The sequence below is a fragment of the Zootoca vivipara genome, chromosome 10 (assembly GCF_963506605.1).
Source record: "Zootoca vivipara chromosome 10, rZooViv1.1, whole genome shotgun sequence".
Lineage (NCBI taxonomy): Eukaryota > Metazoa > Chordata > Lepidosauria > Squamata > Lacertidae > Zootoca > Zootoca vivipara.
In genome coordinates, this window is record NC_083285.1 from 55,985,100 (window position 1) to 56,007,344 (window position 22,245).

General features: G+C 39.5%; 1 protein-coding gene and 1 long non-coding RNA gene across 17 annotated transcripts in view; one reads left to right on the plus strand and one right to left on the minus strand.

Annotated features, from left to right (window-relative positions):
• Nucleotides 1–22,245, plus strand: part of CACNA1C (calcium voltage-gated channel subunit alpha1 C) — a 550,248-nt gene that overhangs the window by 457,706 nt on the left and 70,297 nt on the right. For 10 of the 16 annotated variants that reach the window (XM_060279995.1, XM_035127322.2, XM_035127329.2 and 7 more), the window contains one exon: nucleotides 16,212–16,295. In XM_060279995.1, the coding sequence (XP_060135978.1) occupies nucleotides 16,212–16,295 (84 nt within the window). Of the gene's footprint in view, nucleotides 1–16,211; nucleotides 16,296–16,826; nucleotides 16,911–22,245 lie in introns of all 16 variants that reach the window. The other 6 variants (XM_035127323.2, XM_035127327.2, XM_035127333.2 and 3 more) reach the window with 1 other exon arrangement.
• LOC118090939 (uncharacterized) overlaps nucleotides 1–22,245 on the minus strand; it is a 123,505-nt gene that overhangs the window by 18,360 nt on the left and 82,900 nt on the right. The window lies entirely within an intron of this gene.

The following is a 22,245-nucleotide window of genomic DNA, read 5'->3' on the forward strand; positions in this document are numbered from 1 at the left end:
TAAAATGGTGACAGAGCTTCCAAACCTTAAAATATATATCTATAGAAGAGGAGAGGGACATCTAATCTTTTCAGCATGATTGCTCAGTAGGCAGCTGCACAGTTTATCATCAATGAGCTTTAATGTGTCACATGGTGCTACCTTTCTTGGGTTAGTTTCGGGAGATGTGCCATCCCCTTCTTTACTTTTTGACCTTATTGAAAAGAAATTGTTTAACATGGCTAACCAATTCCACAGCAGACAGATAAATAATCTGGCAGGCAAAATCTGGTGCAAAGAAACGGGCAGGAGCTTCATGGAACAGGGATCATTACTTTCTCAGCAAATGTATCCAGGGAATTTGCATGTTACTGCAACATTGTGACAGATTTATTTCAAGACTAGAACTTGAAATTTTAACAATGTCATTATGATGTATTTTTTAAAATGATATGACTGAGCACAATGTGGTGGTGTGGGAAGCACCAGATTAGCTATTATGCTTAATTAATTATTTAATATAGAAAATTATTCACACAGTGTTTAAAAAGCCCTGTGGGATGGTGCCTGCACAACTGTGTCTGCAGGAACAGCAGCTGCACAAAAACTGAATAGTGCTAGAGGAAAGGTATTTCATTCATCAAAGGAGAACCCTCATCCCCACAGTATGAAAAGGCACTCAAACAGTGGGAAACAGTTGAATATGTTTCAGTTGAGGTTACCTGATAGGACTGGTTGCCAGTCCTAGTTTGGGGAGTTTCTTCTATGGATACTTACACCAGCTGGAGCCAGGTGGTTGGTTACTGGAGATGTGGAGTTTTCAGTTCTGGCACCCCAGCTTTGAAATGTGATCTCTTTGCCTAAACAGTGCCGGTAAAAACTTATGTTTGTATAGGTGTTTTAACTCAGCTTCTTGTTTTATCAGCAGCTGCTTTTAGCATTTTAGCAGTTTCTGTTTTGGGTTTTAGTTTTAGTTTATTCTGATGTTTCAGCGCTTATTGTTTCATGATTTGTACCGGTAAGCTGCCTTCTGATGGGGATGTAAGAAGGCATTTGAATTCCATTCCAGCCCATGGTTGTTGCATGCAGCACTGTTTTTCTTTTTCATTACAGTCAGCTTCTGACAGACACAGCATTATCTGTCTCACTATCTACTGTGGCAGAATCATACATACATACATACATACATACATACATACATACATACATTATGTTATTCCATATCATTTATTTCAGCGCAAAGGGCATTCCTTTAAATTCAAAGGAAACCCAATAGAAATGGAAAAAATATTGTCAACTATGTACCTTTTGTGGACTGAAAACAACAGCAAATACTGACTGTATTAGCTGGATTGATTTCTGTTCTGGACATGGGATGAATAAGCTAACAACTAACAATTAAACATCAGGAAGAACTTTCTGGTGGCAAGAGCTGTTCAATAGTGGAATGAACATGAACTTCCTCAGAAGGTGGTGGACTTTACTTCCTTGGAGGTTTTTAAGCAGAGGTTGGATGGCCATCTGTCATGGATGCTTTAGTTGAGATTCCTGCATGGCAGGGTGTTGGACCAGATGACCCTCAGGGTCCCTTCCAACTCTACAATTCTATGATTTTATGAACAGAGTCCTCACTGCTCGAGATAGGCTGTCACACTGTAACAAACCTCTGCTTCTTTTTAAAATCTCTAAAGTACCTACCCACTTAAGCTACTATACAAGTCGTACTTCAACGCACGATCCTACCCAGAGGCTTTCAGCAAGAAGGTCACGCTGCTGAGCTATTTCCGGAACTACATGAGCAAGCACTTGCTGAAGGCAGGAGCCAACATCACCCCCCGAGAGGGAGACGAGCTGGCCCGCCTCTCCTACCTGTGCTACTGGTTCCGCACTCGCAGCTACTATACAAGACAATGTCATGTTGCTAAAGCTGTTGATTTACAAGAAAAAGAGATGACACCCTGATTCTATTATTCCTTTTCAATTTCCTGCCATAAGATCTCCAACATATATGTCTCCAACATACAATTAGATATGTGCCCCTTGCCTGACAGGGACCCAAGAACATGATCCTTTTCAGTGTAAGCATCTCCATCTCAGATCTTCATGAATAACAAATACTAAGTACGGTACTTATCTAAATCTTAAAACCCCAACTGTCCACAGATCTACAAGAGAGTCTACAAGAGAGTCAAGTACACACTACTTAAATTACATTTTACAGCATATGCAGATGTTCAAAAAGATTGACCTGCTATTTGACCCTTAGGCAAGATATCTAAGGTAGAAAATAAACAGCTGGTAACTCCATATAGTTTTCAAAAACTGCTAACAGTATTATACTGGTTACAGGTAGGTAGCCATGTTGGTCTGAGTCGAAGCAAAATAAAAAAATTCCTTCAGTAGCACCTTAAAGACCAACTAAGTTTATATTTTGGTATGAGCTTTCGTGTGCATGCACACTTCTTCAGATACACGTGTATCTGAAGAAGTGTGCATGCACACGAAAGCTCATACCAAAATATAAACTTAGTTGGTCTTTAAGGTGCTACTGAAAGTATTATACTGGAATATCTATTTTATTTTTTATCTGAGTGTGTGAATAAGAATTTTGTATAACACACAAGCTTACATCCATATTTTAAAGAGTAATTAGATAGGCAAAAAGATCCACATGGGTAAGCAAAAGTGTCCAATCAAATCTTGTTGATAACCTGCAGTATCTGAGCTGCTTGCTCTTTCTGTAATACATAGAAATTCTCACCATGATCATGCTCTCTATAACTGCCCCTCCCCCCTGGATTATTTGAAGTGTGGGCTGGTCTCTGAGCTTTTACCAAAGACAAACTCATTGTAGAATGGCAAAACAAATAGAATCTCTTCATTTCCACCAAAGAGAATTGTATGGAATCATATGCTATCAGCACATCCTGACAAATCTGCCTGCCAGACTCAAATAGACAAATCCTGTGGAATGTTACTGGGCATCAACAGCAATGGACACCAAGCAGAGATAATGAGCTTCAAAGATAATAATAATAATAATAATAATAATAATAATAATAATAATAATAAATAATTTGATATTTATACCCCACCCATCTGGGTATCCCACAGAAGTATCCCACACTCTGGGCGGCTTCCCACAGAAGTATTAAAATACAATAATTTATTAAAGATTAAAAGCTTCCCTAAACAGGGCTGCCTTCAGATGTCCTCTAAAAGTCTGGTAGTTGTTTTTCTCTTTGACATCTGGTGGGAGGGCATTCCACAGGGCGGGTGCCACTACTCAGAAGGCCCTCTGCCTGGTTCTCTGTAACTTGGCTTCTTGCAGCCAGGGAACCGCCAGAAGGCCCTTGGCACTGGACCTCATTGTCCGGGCGGAACGATGGAGGTGGAGACGCTCCTTCAGGTATACTGGAACAAGGCCGTTTAGGGCTTTAAAGGTCAGCACCAAAACTTTGAATTGTGCTCAGAAACGTACTGGAAGCCATTGTAATCAGCTGCAATCAGCTAAGTAGAATCAGCTAAGTAGAACCTGTTTGGCAAAGGATATTTCACAAAATATCAGCCATAGTAGAACAATTGGTGGCAATGGATCCAACACTGGCCCTTTTTCCAGTGTATCTGAAAGCCATGTGTGGGCTCCATAGCAAATAATTAATTATATTCTTGTTAACAGCAGCCCAATTACAAATAGCTCAGTATTATTCATCATTCTTCACAACTGCTGCTGTTCACCATTGTTCATTAATTTATATTCCACTTAATTGCCAAAGTAGCTTCTAAGCATAGCTGCCAAATCTCCCGCTGGAAAAAGCGGGATCAGCAGCGGCGCGGCACCGGAAGTCGCTTCTACGCATGTCCAGACATGCGTAGAAGCGACTTCCTGTGCCGCTCTGCCCGATTTCCGGCACCCAGACATGGGCAGAGCGGCACCCAAAATGGAGCCTCCCTTGCAAGTAGGAAATCCAAGGGATTTCTGGGATTTTTTTCTATTCGGGATAACAGTGGGAAATAGATTAAAATCCGGGGGTTTCCCACGAAAAACAGGAGACTTGACAGCTATGCTTTTAAGCAGTATACAACCAATTACAAAAAGTGTAAACACACATGGGAGATAGTTGCAGGAGTTAGTCATTACAATACAGGCTCCCCCTTCCCTTACTTAACCTCTGTGGGCCACACTGTCTTAGTAACCCCAGTTGGAGTGGAATCTGGAATGGACTATTTGTGTCTGAAGTAGGAATTGTGATGATTTTTGCAATAATCAAGGTTGCAGTCTAGCTGAGGCCCATTCGCTTGTTTGCCAGCTGATCAGGTTTCATGTGAGTGTTAGCAATATTTAGCAGACCAAATTTCTTCAGTCATGAAAAAATGAACTGCCTGGCCACTTACTGAATCAGGCCATTACAACTGCAACTCATCTCATTTTGATATCAGATTTGTTGTGCTGCTAAAATGTGTATTCCCTAGAACGGTTTAATTAAGAAGATGACAGTAGCCATTAACATTCATTGTTATGTTTCTAATCCTGTATCCTACCATCATTGTATGTGAAGTAGTGGGTGGTATTAATGCTTAATGGTACTCTCTAGGCAGTACCATTTTTTTCAACCATACACACAGGCACAGTTTGCTGTACAGTACAAGATGCTATTGCCATGGCAGTGTCATTGCTCTTGTTAATAGCTGTTAAAAATAATACAAATTATGTACATTGCCAGATTAAGCAGAAATCTATTTCTATCCATGTATATTCAACACTAAGTCCCATTTAAATAAATAGTGCGTACTCTTAAGAAAGTCAAATTAGGATCCCACACTTACCACGCTTTAAAAAACAAAACAAAAAACTATCACTAAGTAAGTATCACAGAAAAATGTTGCCAACTCTGCTCCCCACTCCTCTTCACCATTCTATTGTTTACATAGAGACCAAATTATGAAAGAAAGAAAAAACATTTGCAGGTGTGATTTAAAAGAGACAAAACTGTTGTTCTGTTGGTATTGCAGAAAGATGAGAACAAAGACACCACTAGAAAAACAAATTACAATACCCCTGGGGGCACACAAGTGGATACTAAGTGATAGTGGGCCCTGATTAACAGTAGCAGAACTGCACATAGTCCATTGCACAATAAGTTCTCACAACACAGCCTGGAGAGTTGAAGTCAGTTATGCCATTTCCCCTCTTCATGGATCAATGCCTTGTCATGGCGAAGCGGCTTGAATAACTCAGAGAGGCTATGAGCTATGCCATGCAGGGCCACCCAAGATGGACAGGTCATAGTGGAGAGTTTTGACTAAACGTGATCCACCTGGAGAAGGAACTGGCAAGCCACTCCAGTATCTCTGCCAAGAAAACTCCATGGACAAAGACAACAGGCATATAAAAGTTATGACGCTGGAAGATGAGCCCCTCAGGTCGGAAGGCGTCCAACATGCTACTGAGGAAGAGTACAAGTAGATCCAGAGCTGATGAAGCGGCTGGGCCAAAGCTGAAAGGTCGCTCAGTTGCGGATATCCTGGAAGCGAAAGGAAAGTCCGATGCTGCAAAGAAAAATATTGCATAGGAACCTGGAATGTAAGAACCATGGATGGAGGTAAGCTGGATGTGGTCAAAAATGAGATGACAAGAATAAATATTGACATCCTGGGCATCAGTGAACTAAAATGGAAGGGAATGGGCGAATTCAGTTCGGATGACTATCATATCTACTACTGTGGGCAAGAATCCCGTAGAAGAAATGGAGTGGCCTTCATAGTCAACAAAAGAGTGGCAAAAGCTGTAATGGGATGCAATCTCAAAAATGACAGAATGATCTCGATACGAATCCAAGGCAGACCTTTTAACATCACAGCAATCCAAGTTTATGCACCCACTACCGGTGCTGAAGAAAGTGAAATTGACAATTCTATGAAGACTTACAACACCTTCTAGAAATGACACCAAAGAAGGATGTTCTTCTCATTACAGGGGATTGAAATGCTAAAGTAGGGAATCAAGAGATAAAAGGAACAACTGGCAAGTTTGGCCTTGGAGTTCAAAATGAAGCAGGGCAAAGGCTAATAGAGTTCTGTCAAGAGAACAAGCTGGTCATCACAAACACTCTTTTCCAACAACACAAGAGACGACTCTACACATGGATATCACCAAATGGGCAGCATCGAAATCAGATTGATTATATTCTCTGCAGCCAAAGATGGAGAAGCTCTATACAGTCAGCAAAAACAAGACCGGGAGCTGACTATAACTCAGATCATCAGCTTCTTATAGCAAAATTTCAGCTTAAACTGAAAAAATTAGGAAAAACCACTGGGCCAGTAAGATACAATCTAAATCAAATCCCTTGTGAATACACAGTGGAAGTGAGGAACAGGTTTAAGGATTTAGAATTGGTGGACAGAGTGCCTGAAGAACTATGGATGGAGGCTCGTAACATTATACAGGAGGCAGCAACGAAAACCATCCCAAGGAAAAGGAAATGCAAGAAAGCAAAATGGCTGTCCAATGAGGCCTTACAAATAGCGGGGGAGAGGAGGCAAGCAAAATGCAAGGGAGATAGGGAAAGATACAGGAAACTGAATGCAGATTTCCACAAAAATAGCAAGGAGAGACAAGAGGGTCTTCTTAAACGAGCTATGCAAAGAAATAGAGGAAAACAATAGAATGGGGAAAACCAGAGATCTGTTCAAGAAAATTGGAGATATGAAAGGAACATTTCGTACAAAGATTACCGTAATAAAGGACAAAAGTGGTAAGGACCTAACAGAAGCAGAAGACATCAAGAAGAGGTGGCAAGAATACACAGAGGAATTATACCAGAAAGGTATGGAGGTCTCGTACACCTCAGGTAGTGTGGTTGCTGACCTTGAGCCAGACATCTTGGAGAGTGAAGTCAAATGGGCCTTAGAAAGCATTGCTAATAACAAGGCCAGTGGAAGTGATGATATTCCAGCTGAACTATTTAAAATTTTAAAAGATGATGCTGTTATGGTGCTACACCCAATATGCCAGCAAGCTGGATTTCGAAGGGGCAGAGGAACCAGAGACCAAATAGCAAACATGCGCTGGATTATGGTGAAAGCTAGAGAGTTCCAGAAAAACGTCTACTTCTGCTTCATTGACTATGCAAAAGCCTTTGACTGTGTCAACCACAGCAAACTATGGCAAGTTCTTAAAGAAATGGGAGTGCCTGATCACCTCATCTGTCTCCTGAGAAATCTCTATGTGGGACAAGAAGCTACAGTTAGAACTGGATATGGAACAACTGATTGGTTCAAAATTGGGAAAGGAGTACAACAAGGTTGTATATTGTCTCCCTGCTTATTTAACTTATATGCAGAATTCATCATGCGAAAGGCTGGACTAGATGAATCCCAAGCCGGAATTAAGATTGCTGGAAGAACTATCAACAACCTCAGATATGCAGATGACACAACCTTGATGGCAGAAAGTGAGGAGGAATTAAAGAACCTTTTAATGAGGGTGAAAGAGGAGAGCGCAAAATATGGTCTGAAGCTCAACATCAAAAAAAACCAAGATCATGGCCACTGGTCCCATCACCTCCTGGCAAATAGAAGGGGAAGAAATGGAGGCAGTGAGAGATTTTACTTTCTTGGGCTCCTTGATCACTGCAGATGGTGACAGCAGTCACGAAATTAAAAGACGCCTGCTTCTTGGGAGAAAAGCAATGGCAAACCTAGACAGCATCTTAAAAAGCAGAGACATCACCTTGCCGACAAAGGTCCGTAGTTAAAGCTATGGTTTTCCCAGTAGTGATGTATGGAAGTGAGAGCTGGACCATAAAGAAGGCTGATCGCCGAAGAATTGATGCTTTTGAATTATGGTGCTGGAGGAGACTCTTGAGAGTCCCATGGTCTGCAAGAAGATCAAACCTATCCATTCTGAAGGAAATCAGTCCCGAGTGCTCACTGGAAGGACAGATCGTGAAGCTGAGGCTCCAATACTTTGGCCACCTCACGAGAAGAGAAGACTCCCTGGAAAAGACCCTGATGTTGGGAAAGATTGAGGGCACTAGGAGAAGGGGACGACAGAGGACGAGATGGTTGGACAGTGTTCTCGAAGCTACGAACATGAGTTTGACCAAACTGCGGGAGGCAGTGGAAGACAGGAGTGCCTGGCGTGCTATGGTCCATGGGGTCACGAAGAGTCGGACACGACTAAACGACTAAACAACAACAACAACATGCCATTTTTGCAAAATGCAAGATTGGGCTCAACTGAGATGTGTTTCATGAGCTGTAGATGAAAATGAGCCAGGTTTACACAAGAACTCTGTGAGAAAATATGAATGGGCACACGAATGAGAATGCCATCTAATCTAGAGCCCCAGGACAAGATATCTGTTAGGGTTCTAGGCAGAGGAAGTATTAGAAATACACTGAAGTTCCCCTCTTTGTAGGAAGTCAGGCTGTTTTGTGCAAAGTGTTCAATTGTGTGCAAAGTACCCTTTCTCATAGTTTCCCATCACCAGAGTTCACTCTTGTGAGCTCTAGGTGTGCATGACCTGGTGCCAGAGAGATTTAGCACCATGCCATACATCTGAGTATCTGTCTTATGGTCTCCATGTGTGGGGTTTACATCCGAGTTGTGATTTGCTGTGATTGGGTGCTGATTTATACCACATGATATCTTATGCTTTGTAATGGTGATGTAGGTGGAGTGGTTGTTAATTTGCAGGTGGCTATTTTTAAAATTTCCCCTCCCATTGAAGGTCATGTAAAGCAGGCTTTTCCCAAACTGCAGCCCTCCAGATGTTGTGGCCTACAATTCCCATGATCCCTAGCTAACAGGACCAGTGGTCAGGGATGATGGGAATTGTAGTCCAAAACATCTGGAGGGCCGAAGTTTGGGGATGCCTGATGTAAAGTTACACTGAGCACCTCCAGACTGTCACTATTTTTAGCTGGCATTCAATCACATACCAGCAAATTCAGGTTGCACAATTAGAGCTGATTTGGAGTTCTAATTGTGGAACCTGAATTTGCTGGTATGTTAATGAATGTCGCCAGAATGCAAGGCTGGAAGGCAAAAAAATATAACTGCAGTAGCTGAGAAGCTTATGCAGCAAAGGAGAGTGTGTACAGTAGTTGTAAGATGTGATAATTTTACAGCAACATGGGGGACCTTTTATAATATTAGACAAGGTAGCAATTTAATAACACCAGAATCTCAGATGTATTTCTGGGAAGATTCAATACTCTGTAGCATTTCAATTCTCATTGCTATTTTAGTCACTTGTCTGTATTTAGATATCAAAAGTATATCTCCCATTGATGTAAATGGCATGTATTATGCACCATTTTGTTATATTCAATTATTGGTTTGCTTTTTTATTACTATTATTTTAATTTAAAAAACTGTTTAGGTGCAGCTATTTTCTGAAGATCTCCCCACAGTACATGTGTGAGTTTACTTAAGAGGATGTAACCTAATAAATTAGACTTCTTAAAAATAGGAATAAAAGTACAATGGTTTTGCACAATTCCTTTTTATAACTCTTGTACGAGCCCAATTACTCTTGTACAATACTTCATTATTTAAGATTAAAAAACAAAAGAAATGGAATTGAGTTTTGCCCCTCTCAAAAAGCACAAGCTTTCATTTTTCCCATTATGAAACATTAACCAAAGCTGGTAATGCTTGTTACTGCACTCTTGTATGCATCATAGGAATTGAACATGCACAAATACTGAAATACCGTATGCATACCCAGAATGGAAAATGACTGTGGTATCCTTAAGAGGAGGGACAGAAAAAATCCTCTGATATATTCCATGAAACTATACTCACTGGTGTGAACAGCAAGCAGCAGAATAGCAATAAATATACATAACTGAAAAACTGGGAATGTGTGGAAGCTAACTTGCCAAATGCATACACAGAAAACTCAGATCTGAATTAGTCTTGTGATATAAATTTCTTGTCTGGTTACATCCAATTATACATGGCCTCCCCACCCCCAGTTGCACACAGAGATGAGTTTACCTATGAACCTATGAAGCTGCTTTATACTGAGTCAGATCACTGATCCATTTAGCCCAGGAATGAGGGACCTTTGGCCCTCCAAATGTTGTTACCGGTAGATTCCAATTCCCTTCAACCCCAGCTAGATGAGTTATTGTGGCTAATAAATTATTTCTATTGAGGTTTGAGGAAGCAGAGCATTGTCTAGTTTGAATCAATGAACACCTTTGTAGGTAAGGTTATACTGGTTCTCTGTGCAAAGGCAACAAAAGTTAGTGGTGGTGATGATGATGGTGATGATGATGGTGATGATGATGATAGTTACTAACTGAATTGTTTAGTAGTCTAATACAGGGTAGTATCCAGGCTTACAACCAAGTTTTAAAACTTGTCAAATTCCATTAAATGCCAGGTGACATGGAAACCTTTAACCTGGTGCCAAAAAATGTCAGTTCAGGTGCCAGGAGGACTCATGAAGAAAGGAGCTGCATAACAGGGGGCTACAACCAAAAAAAGGCCCTCTCCCTTTTTGCCACATCTAAGCCTTTCTTGGAGGAGGCACACAGAGGAACATCTCAGATTACATGTCTAAGGTTTGGATATATTCTTGACAGGAGAGGTGGTCAGTTGGGCATTGTGGTTCTGAACTGTATAAATGATGAAAATCTATAGATGAAAATCTATAGATGAAAATCTATAGATGAAAATCTATAGATGAAAATCTGCACCTTGAATTGGGATTGGAAACATATATGCATCCAGTACACTTGTGTTAATACTGGTGTTATAAAATTGCTTTTTCTTACAGATCTTTAGTACTATTCCAAAGGGCTCTCTTCTTAGAACTTGATATAGGCTCCAGTGGGCTTATCTGACATCACATTTTGAGCTCAATTTCATGGGATGTAAAAGCAGTGATCTCTAGAGATCACAGTGGTTCCGTTACTGCAGAAGCAAACCAGGGCTTTCTTGCTAGCTTGAACTTAGCAGGCAAGGAAACCAAAAGCCGATTGGCAGGTACACCTAGAACAGTTAAGAGTAGCCTGCTTTCCTTGCACAAATGAGATTCCACACCAGCCAACTACTGCTTTCATTAACTAACTGATCATGGGTGATTCATTTTCTTTTGATTGGGAAAAAGCAAGTATTAAACTGTAATGGTGGGACAAAGCTATACTTTATGAGAAAACAGTTCAACCTCCTGTCCTCCTCCCTTAAAAACCTTCAGGGTATTGTGTTCCTGAAAGAAATTGCCACCAGAAAGTCATGAATAAACTCTGGGAAGCTTCTGTATAATGATAACATGACCGTATCTCTGACATGAAAGCAAAAAGACTTCCGCTGGGCAAGAGATCTGCTGTCACACACTAAACTTTTCACTTTAAAAAATAAACAATGCCATCAGTTTACTCTTGGTTAGATCCTAACTCACTCTCCTGGGAGAAAAAGATCCCAGAAGAAACTTTATGGTAGGAAAATGCATCCTCCTTCTTAAATTGAAAACTGAGATTGAATTTACCCCTTGATTAGGTTTTCTGTTCATACAACAATAAATATGGCTTTAAAGTTCTCTGTGGGGGCATACCAAACAATTTCTAGACATTAGTATACCAGTAATTCCTTTTCAATATGTAATGGTGACTATTGACAGCAATTTGCTCTCCATAAGCCAAAAGAAAGAAAAAAGGATGGCTTTTTGAGGAAGGATATCTGTACAGGTGAGGTAAATTTGTAGGGTGTTTCTGAAATTATAGGACCTCATTTATTTGGCCTGTACAGACTACATAATCAATAATTTTATTTTAAGCCCCTCTTTTACCTTATATAGGATATGTGTTTTTTTAATGAGTTTATAGTAAGCTGGAGAACTGGAGAAAATTGCAAAAAAGTTACATATTCCCATCTATAATAAAATAAGATAAATGAGGAAATTCTTCCATTATGTTCATGGCTAGTGATATGTACCAAAGCTAGGCTTCATGATGGTAGTGAACCACTGATGTCAAAGGCACAAAGTTGAAAGATGTGAAGCTCAACAAGCTCAGGACCATTAGGTAACTGCAGTGAAAGCAAAGTTGCTTGTTGAAAGTTCAGGAAGCAATTCTGCACCATCTGTGGGTAAAAATTATGCCTAAGACAGTCTAGTGCAGGCACCCCCAAACTGCGGCCCTCCAGATGTTTTGGCCTACAACTCCCATGATCCCTAGCTAACAGGACCAGTGGTCGGGGAGGATGGGAATTGTAGTCCAAAACATCTGGAGGGCCGAAGTTTGGGGATGCCTGGTCTAGTGTGTGAAAAAATGCATTTTTTCTGCTATGTCCACCATATTCTGCCCTCAGTTTCAAACACACTCAAGTGAGCATCTACATTCCCAGTAGTACAATTCTCATCTTCCTAGGATGCAATCCTACTCCAGTAGCAATTGATGGCAAAATTCCCATTAATATTAATAGAATAGAACTTCAGTCCTAGTGAGTTCATTGCTTTCACTGAGGCTAGAATTTGGTGCTTTGACTTCATTGTGCACTCGAGGGCAACATTTGGCTCTGGTGCTAAACCTGCTTATTGCTAGCTATTGCTAGCCTTGTTGGTAATCCTAGTTGGCAATGAGAAGAATATGTGATGGAAAGACTTTGAATTACGAAATTCTTTCTTTTCTAAAGTTAGTGCAACTTGGCTGAAGGCATATCTTCCTGCTCATTATTAAGGATTTGGAAGGATGAACTGTTATGCCATGACTGCACACAGATTCTTGAAGCAAGCAATATACATGGACTTCCCACCTTCAAGTACAATACCAAAACCAGTTTTTAAAATCCTACTTTCTGATCTTTTTGCACTTCATTTATCTAAGTAAAATTATTTCTTTGGAGCAACAGAAACAACTTTCCCTTTACCATCACAGTGTTGTAGCTCTCATCAGGCACCAGTATTTTATTTTTATTTAACAAAAAATTATATACCGTTTGATTGTAATAAAACATCTAAGCAGTTTCAATGGCTTGATAAATGTACACATATAATAAAGAAGGGGGAAGAGTCTTGCTCTCTGTTTGTGCAGCAGAATAAATCCCATTCCCTTCTTTTCCTTATAAGCGGATGCTTCTTCTGATCCCTTACAAATCTGTGGACTTGAAATTGATAGACATTATTATTACCGCTTTTAGTACACATGTGGCAATGATCCTACTCTTTCATATACATTTTGAATGGCTTAACAAATTCTGAGCTTTCGTGTGCGGCATAGCATGTCGCCAATGCTTTTGACTCATTCTGGCTTGCTTTGGGTTTCCAGGGTACAGCTTTGTGCTACAAAACTGGTTCTACAAGAGTCTATCATGGGATACAAAAAAATGAATGTATAAGCTATTAGCTATGGCCACTCTACAGTATCATTTTTGAGGTTATGAAAAAATTAAGTTTGTACACAGCCTGAGGACCAAATTAGAGGTGGCATTTGCCATGTGTTTTGCTCTTATTAGGCTTTTTTAAAAAAAAAAAAAAAGCAGGAACCTCTGGGAGCCCCAAGCCATATCTGGACCATAATGGGGTGGGAAACAGTTTTTAACCCTTTACCCCACTGCAGTCCTTATCCTCAGACCCTCTCAATGCCTGTAATTCATAGTGGGATTTATTTATTTATTTATTTATTTATTTATTTATTTATTTGATATCAATAGCAACTTTCCTGCAATTGTGAATAGCAGGTGTGGATAGATAATTAGTGAAGGATGACTGATTGGGACAGTGGCCGGGGCAAAGGCATAACTCCTACCCATGGACCTGATCTGGCTCTCCCCACCCTCCCGGCTATTTGGTTTTTTAAAATCAGCCATTTAAGAATAAGGTGCCTTATTTGCCCCTTAAATACATTTGATAGATGCCAGAAAGACTGAAAATGAATACAGACATGTGCATCTGCTTAGTCAAAACAGAAAAGTCCTATGAACGAGTTGACTTATTTCTAGCTTGCTCTGTTGAAATTCCAAGTTCTTGTCAGTTCAGAGGTCATCGTGAACATATTTTTTACTAACCTATGTATGCATCCAAGGTATGACCATGTTATTACTCAAACTACTTTTGCCTTTTCATTTTAATCTACTATTTTCCTCCTTCTCTGTGGTGTCAGTCTTTAATTACAGATTTATTCCAGGTCCATTTGGTTCCTAGAAACTCTGGAGACCACCATAACACTCATTTTAATGTTTCACTGTGAATCTTGTGGGGCCGGTATTGACTGATATCACCCAGTTTTGACTTCCTGTACTCTTTCTTCCTTTCTAAATGTACTAGGCTCTCTGCTACTGGGATAACGCGGAAAGTTCCCCATCCATGTTTTAAGCATCCAGTTTTCAAATAAGCCTGTGTTCCATAGTGTGCATGGAATTTCCCTTGTGTACTTCAAAAATGTGTTTATGTTGTTCTAACTCCACATCCTCTTCCTTCCCCCCCCAAAAGACACCCAACCAGCACATCCCAATATTATGACATATAAATCAGATGGAAAGATTGTCAGTCCCAAGATCTGTAGCTGGAGTGAATACAGAAGGGAATCCTTGGTCATTGTTTGGCCCAGATATGGGTCTTACCCACTTTTATCTTAAGCTTCCCAAACCTGGTCTGTTTATTGCTAGTGGTAGAATCTATAGTTATTCCTCAACCCTTTCCCCTCCTTTCTTTTAAGTTTCCTGGGAACTCAACTTCACATTTTACTCATGACCTGATCTTCCCAGTGCTAAGAATAGTAACCACTGAGCCACTTAGGTTCAATCTCTTTGAAAACACCCCACAGCTGGAGAAACATGGAAGCCAGATTAGCACGAACTGATATAAACAACCAGAGGTTAGATTTTTAAGACTATAAAAACGTGTAAATATCATTGTGGACCAGATAAGTGAGGAAAGGATTTTTGCAAGCCCTGCAAAAGTCTTGGGAAATAATTTGCAATCAATTACCTTGTTTTTATTTTTTTGAAAGGAGGCAAACAAACTCTCAGGACACAGAAGGGACACAATCTTAAAATTACAACCTGGCTTTAACCAAATTATTTGTAAATTGCTGCAAGAAGAGTAAGGATCACTCAATAGAGTAATAGGTTAAAATACACATTCATTATGTAACATATTATTTGGTTGAATGATGATAGCTGTTCAGGGGGAAAACATGAGCTGGATAGGGCTTTTGAAAGCCTATCAGCAGTTGGCAATTATGCTATTTTTGCATAATTACCTTGGTTCTTTATCTAGTCTAGCCTGTTCTATCTCCAGGAGATGGATGATTTGTGTCAACCATATCTGTCTTATGTATTCTCTTTTACCCTAATGTGATCCTGATGCTTATCAGCTGTTAACTAACCTTGGCCTCCATTGCTAAGCTCCTATTTTTAAAATAAGGAATCTACCACTCAGGTTCTACATGCTTGATGGATTATTTTAGAGCTGTATACATATAGCTGTGGGAGCATATCTGTCTGCTATGAATGCTGCCCGATTTCATGGCAGTGAAAGTCAGTGGAGGCCACAGAATAAGGAAGGGTCAAAATTAGAAATGTTTCACTAAAAAGTTTTCTTGTATGTTAGCTACTATGTGGGAGCCATTTCCCCCCATAGTGCAATATGTGTACAAGAACATGTGTATGAAGGTATCACATGTAGTTCCTTCCCATTCAAACTACCCAGCTGGCATCTCTTCAGAAAGTAAGCAGGTCCCACACTATAGTGTCTAAATGTAGATAAACCTTAGTCTCACCAGAAAGCAGCACATGGTTTAAAAAGAACCAAGGCATGTATCTCTTTTCATGTTGCTAAGCTACATCTGCTCTTCTCTTAGTTCTACCATGTTCCACTGAAACTTTAAATACTGTACAGACCTGTTGGCTGTGTGTACAAAATGAATTTATAATCAAGTCTGAAGGAAAAAATATGGCAGAACAAGGGAAGATGCAGCAGAACTAGAGGGAAGGGCTACTTCATGCAATTCAGAACCCAAGAACTATTCATCCTACAACAAACACACATGCAGGTAGTCCTTACATAAACACTCAATACCTTTGATTTCAATGGGATTGCTTATTTAAGTAATGCCAACATGTGTGGTTGTGTAAGAAAACTTATTTTCTAGCTACTCTTCTACACTTGAGGACACCAGGGCAGTAATTCTAATGCCGATTTTTGAACTGTTTTTTTGTCTGTCTAACATTCCTTTTTAATCCCCATCCTGCCTGCCCCTTCCTTATGTAGGGTTACTTTAGTGATCCTTGGAATGTTTTTGACTTCCTCATCGTAATTGGCAGCATAATAGACGTCATTCTCAGTGAAACTAATGTGAGTATTACTCTACCCTCCCTAGGATGCCACCAAATCCTCCTCTACTTCTTCCTCCTCCTGTTTCCTTCTTTTTTATTATTTCTGGTTTATGTTTTCTTCCCTCTAGTCATGCTTTTATTGAACTTGCCGTCGTCCTTCTCCCAGGGAAAAAAGGAGGGGGGTAGAATACCTCCCTCTTTTTCACTTGTCACAGCTGTGACCGGTGAAAGCACACAAAACTTGGGGTACATGTGCTTTTTTTCCCTCCAAAAAAATTAGACATGTTTGAGTGAAACGTTCTAACTAACCAGGCTTTTGTTGATACCCTCCATCATGTTACAGAGGTATGAGCAGCCAATACTGTAGAGTGGTAAGAGACTCTTTAATATGCCCACGTAACCTCTTTCTTTTCTTATTTTTTTCTCTTCTCTCCCTCTTTCATGCTTTGTTTATTTATTTATTTTGTTTGTTTGTTTTTATATATATTTCTCTCTCTTTCTATTTTCTTTGTTTCTTTCTCTTTTTCCTCGGCTTCTCTGCCACATGCAGCACTATTTCTGTGATGCATGGAATACATTTGACGCCTTGATTGTTGTGGGTAGCATTGTTGATATAGCAATCACCGAGGTGAACGTAAGTAGCTGGCATCTGTCCATGAATGTGCCTGCTCTTAACATTCATTTGTCTCTTCCAGTTTTTTTAATCTCTTCTTCTTTTATTCTCTCCCTTCTTTTCCCCTCCCTTTTTATTTGAAGTTTTTTTTAAGGATTGCTTTTGTTCTGTTGGTCTGGATATTTTGTTTTTGCTTGTTTCTTTAAATTTGGAACAACTTTGAGGACTTTCTGACTGTTGCATCATTTACTTTCCCTCATAACCAGCCTGGCATGAATAAAAACTGTATAGTAGGAAAACCAATGAGAGCTATGTGAAGTAAATGCACAAAGAGCAGGTTTATGTCCTAGGACGTTGGAGAAGTAGTCCAAGTTTAGGACTCCTGATTTGTCAAAGTTGAGTTAAACTTTCCATGGCACTGGGATACTTGCCACTTCACAGAGATCTACAGGGCAACTCTTTCGAGGTGGAATAATGGGAGCCAAATGTCATCTGTTTTCTGCTAGGCCTTTATATTCCCACAAAATCTTACAATTCTGCTCACATTCTATGATATATTTCGTGGGTTGGATCCAGACTAATTTAGTGATGCTTTAGTCTGACTGAAATCAATGAGGCTTGACATGTTAGTTGTTACCAATTCATCCCACTGATTTCAAATCGACTAAATGTAACTAATTTAGCCTGGATCAAACCCTGTGTATCATGTTAAGTGATGCAGTTTTATATCCCTATTATTTGTGAAAAAGCTGCCAGGGTGGGGTAGAGAGGAACATTGCACAAAAACCATTACATCCAAGAGGTTTGATTAATTTTGGCATTTCAGAACCTGACATCATGGATTGGTATTGCTTTCAGAATTAAATACAAAAGACTGAAGTTAAGTTCATGGTTTTTTAAAAGGGGGACATCTCCTTAGAGAAATTACACTGATTTGAAATCCAGTCTTCCAAATTATATATATATGAAGTAAATATTTGGTATTTCGAGAAGAATTTGTACTGGGCATTTAGGTAAATAACATTGGATAGAGAGAAAATCCCAGTCCATTAAAGGCAATAATCTTATGGAATAAGGATTTTGCTGATAAATAGCCCTCTGTATTGGTGTGATGTGTAGCATGAGATTTAAAAATCTCACTTCCAGAACCTAGTTCACACATCCATGCTAGACTGGAGCAATGCATACTTCCATCAGCCGCTGGTTGGCATGGTTAGTTTGCCTCAAGCTAAGTATTTTTTTAGGGATCCATGGAGCCTTTCTCCCTATCACATCCAAGGGAGGATTAGTGCACCAATAAGAAGGATGATGTAAACCACTGGTTTGACGTGGTCTTGGAGATCTTCACCAAAGATGCTGAAGGATTCTATGTGGTGACACATCATAAGCAGGTGTGATTGCATACATTATATACAGGTAACTATGATAGATAGATTTCTTTAGGGCATATCTCACAACTATAGTACTTTCCCAGTAAATTGTAGACTTGATATTCAGGGAGTGGAAGACATATTTGGTAATTTTCATTCAGCTGATCTCAGTTCCAGATCAAATTCTGATCAGGAATTGAGATCAGATAAGTAAGATTCATCAACCACATCTTCCACTTTCCATTGGTCAGCTCTGTTGTTTATCAGGAAAACAGGACTTTCAAGTTATGGTTAATTCTGTTCTTAATATTAATTGGCTGATACTGAGAATTAATGTGGTTAAATAGGATCAATCTCAGCAGTTATTTATATATCAGTTGAAGACCTGCCTAGGGCTGTCCTCTGCAGAGATTCTCCCCAAAATTTAAAGGTGGCATTGGTGGTTCTCTGAATCCCCTCTAAAGATTACCCTCCTACTATATAGTCCCTTCAAAATTCTGCACATGTCTTTTTATTACCTGGCATGTTTGACTTTTCTCTTTTTAATCTTTGCTATTAATTCCTAACATTTGTTATGAAGAAATTAATTGGTTTTGATTTTTCTTTCCTTTTTTAAAAAAATTTTTGCACAATATCTGATGCACTGATAACTGAAAATCAGTTAAGGATGGAGTTTGTTTTGAATTGTTTGAAATCCTCTTGCACATAATTCTGTTAACTAAGAGAATGAATGGTACCATACATCAATTTATTCCTTTAAAATACCCTTGCTGCTTGCGACATTTGGTATGAAACCCTGCAACCTCCACTCCCACCCCCAGCAGGCAGGCATTAATAATTGCAGCTCAAATTGAAATATTTTCCTCTTCCCATGCAGCACAAAATGGTTTGTGGATCAGTTGCACCTCCCCTTCAGCCTCCCTACCATGGGAGCTTCATTGCTTTGCTCACTGTTTGTGAGCCTGAAAAAAAATGCCTTGTGTGCCTGTATGCTGTCTCATTTTACATCAACTGATCTGGAAGCATGGCAGGGAGAGAAGAGGAATAAAACTTCCCACAAGCTCTATGTGATGGTAGATTTTAAAATGACTCCAAAACCAGGCATCATATGGTAGAATCCAGATCCAAAGCAATTGGAAAAATGAGTTTGCTGTAGAAAACCAGTGGCTGCTACACTAAGAACAAATCATAATGCTGAGATTTGTTCTCTATTGAAGGTGAATCTTTTTGGCATGAGTAACTTTGTCATTAAAGGTGATGGATGCATTAAACAGGAACGTTCTGTGAAGTCCCGCTGGGACTTTGCCATGCTGATCTAATCTGCCTAGGAAGCATTTGGTCACCAGAGCAATACAAGGCGATAAAGAAAACACAAATATATTGTATTAGCTTGTGTGTATATGTGTGCGCACATGTATGTGTGTTGTGTGACAGAGAGAGAAAGAGCACTTATCTGTATGGTATAAGCTGGATTTATTTTTTTAACTAAAAATATATAGCATAGAAGGGCCATGAAAGATATAATGGGTACTTCTACATGGCAGTTTTTTTTGTGGAAGCGTCCAATACTTCTGAGCAAGAGAAGTCATCCATTCTGAAGCCTGGGAACAAAAATCAATGCTGATTGGGAAGAGTCTAGGAAAGGGGAGAATCTAAGAATACAGATTTAGCTCCAAATCCTCATGAAGCTTAATATTTCTCTCATCTCAAATTCAGTAGTATGCTAATTATTTCATGCATGGAGATATAACAATCCTGACTTATGCAATCTCTGTAGGGAACTATATAGAATTCACTGGATATAAAACTAAGTGTGAAGACAAAGCAAAATAAGGAATGTAACCTGTTTCATGGTTCTGACTCCTTCCGCCAGTCAAGTTCCAATGCCGAATGAAAGTTGTTTGTCTGATCAATATTTGATGCAGTACTAAAAGAACATCAGTCAAGAATGGAGATCATTCTGCAATAACTACAGCTTTCAGCTCCTTAAGCACAAAGTCAAAATTTGGGAAATATCAGGACAGCTGCAGTCCTCTAAGAGACTGAAAGTCAGGAAGCACAATTTGAAGATTACAAGGTGCTGACAAGGAAGATCCTCCATTGATGGCAATTTGCTATGGAACAACTGAGTCGGAAGAATATTATCCAAAATGAAATATGGATGAGACTGCAAAAGAAGGAACACAAAAAATTAGTAGTCCATAGCAGCAGGTGCAGAAAACAATGCAAAGGTGCTAGGCTATGAAGCTAAGCAATGTCTGGCCAGAATCTGGATGATAGATTGTCTAGGAATTCCATGTATTCCTTGAAATAAGGGTGTGACACAAATGAAACAAATATGAACTACTAAAAGAAATTAACATTACAAAATTATCTGAAAGACTGACAATAAATCCTACAACATAGGGTTTTTTGTGAAAAGAGAAAGTTGCTAGTGTGTGTGTGTGTGTGTGTGTGTAAATTTGTGTTCCTTTTTAACCATAGAAGGTTTTCTGGCCACAGCATAAAACTGTACCAGATAATATCAACTACTGAGATTTATGAGCTTTTTTGGAAATGCATTTTTTATCATAGTTGCATAGATTTGGAGTTGAATTTACTGTGTGTGTTTGTAGTGAGTCAATTTTTGTATTACTGATTGGTGGTGGTTTGTGTGTTTGTGCGTGAATGACTTTAGCATATTTTATCCATTGTGCTTTTCAGGATGTTTTAGGGTTTGAACCCTAATACCCTTTACCCAGTCACACACTTTTCTATATATCTAAGTGCAGGTGTATCTCTTAGGGCTTGTGCACACATTAACTTTTACCCCTTGGTTGCTGTACCAAGAGGGTAACTGTTTTGTTTACCTCTAGGTAGCAGCAGGCTAGCTCTAAGCAGTGCCTAGAGCTAATTCACTAGAGGTAAGTGTGGATCAATCAGGGGAAATACAGGCTACACGGGACAGGTGGCATCTACCCTGGGTAGATAATGTGTGCACAAGCCTTAAAAGGATCATTGAGCTTGTGTGTGGATGCATATACCCAAGTGCCTAAATATCTTGGCATGTATCTCTGCTTGCTCAAGAGGTGGAAATGCATGTGTATGCATGTTATGTGCATGTTTATTAGCATGTTTCTGTGATTGTGCTTGGCAGTGCCAAGGTGTGAACACATGGGACCATTCCTAAGGCTACCTTAACATAACACTGTCCCCATAATCACAAGCTTCCACTGAAATCGCTGCAGTGTCACAATTATTTCAACACTAGGTTATAATGTACTATTTTTCAAGGTGTAGTTCTCTAAGTAAAGTGTAGCACTCACTAGAGGGCGTGCCATCTTAATTGCACCTCTCAGAACTTTAGTGATACATGTCTCTAATAACTGGGCACATCAGACATCTCAGTTTAACAATCTTGTATTTTTATTTTTGCATTAAAAGCCATGGCATATTTTCTACCAAATTGGTTTTTAAATTGGCTTGCTTTCAAGCCTGCCTCATATTATTTTTTTCAGAGGCTTGCATACAAAATTTACAGTCTGATCCTATGCACCCTTATTTGGGTGTCCCACTGAACCCACTGGGAGTTCCTTCCAAGTAAGCGTATACAAGATCACACTGTTAAGTCTCCTCAGCATTAGCAAGAATTGTGCAACTACATACCTCAACGTTCTTGTATGTTGTACAACTACATGCCCAAACGTTCCTTGACATTTAGCCCTTGGTTTGCTGGTTTCATTTTACTATCCTGCATCTGATCACATCCAGCCACTTCTTAAAGTTTGTAACCAGCTCCATCTCTTTTGTATCTGTTCACTGCCTTCAAATGTTGATAATGATTAAGAGATTGACAGAAAACAGCATAAAAACTGCTAGTAAACAAAAGCTAGCCCCAAATATAAATATTGTTTTAAAGCCAAAATATGCTGTTGCTGCCCTGCATCCTAATTCTAATTCCCCCCTATATAAAATCTGGAAGGAAGTCTGGCCTTCTGTCAAAAAAC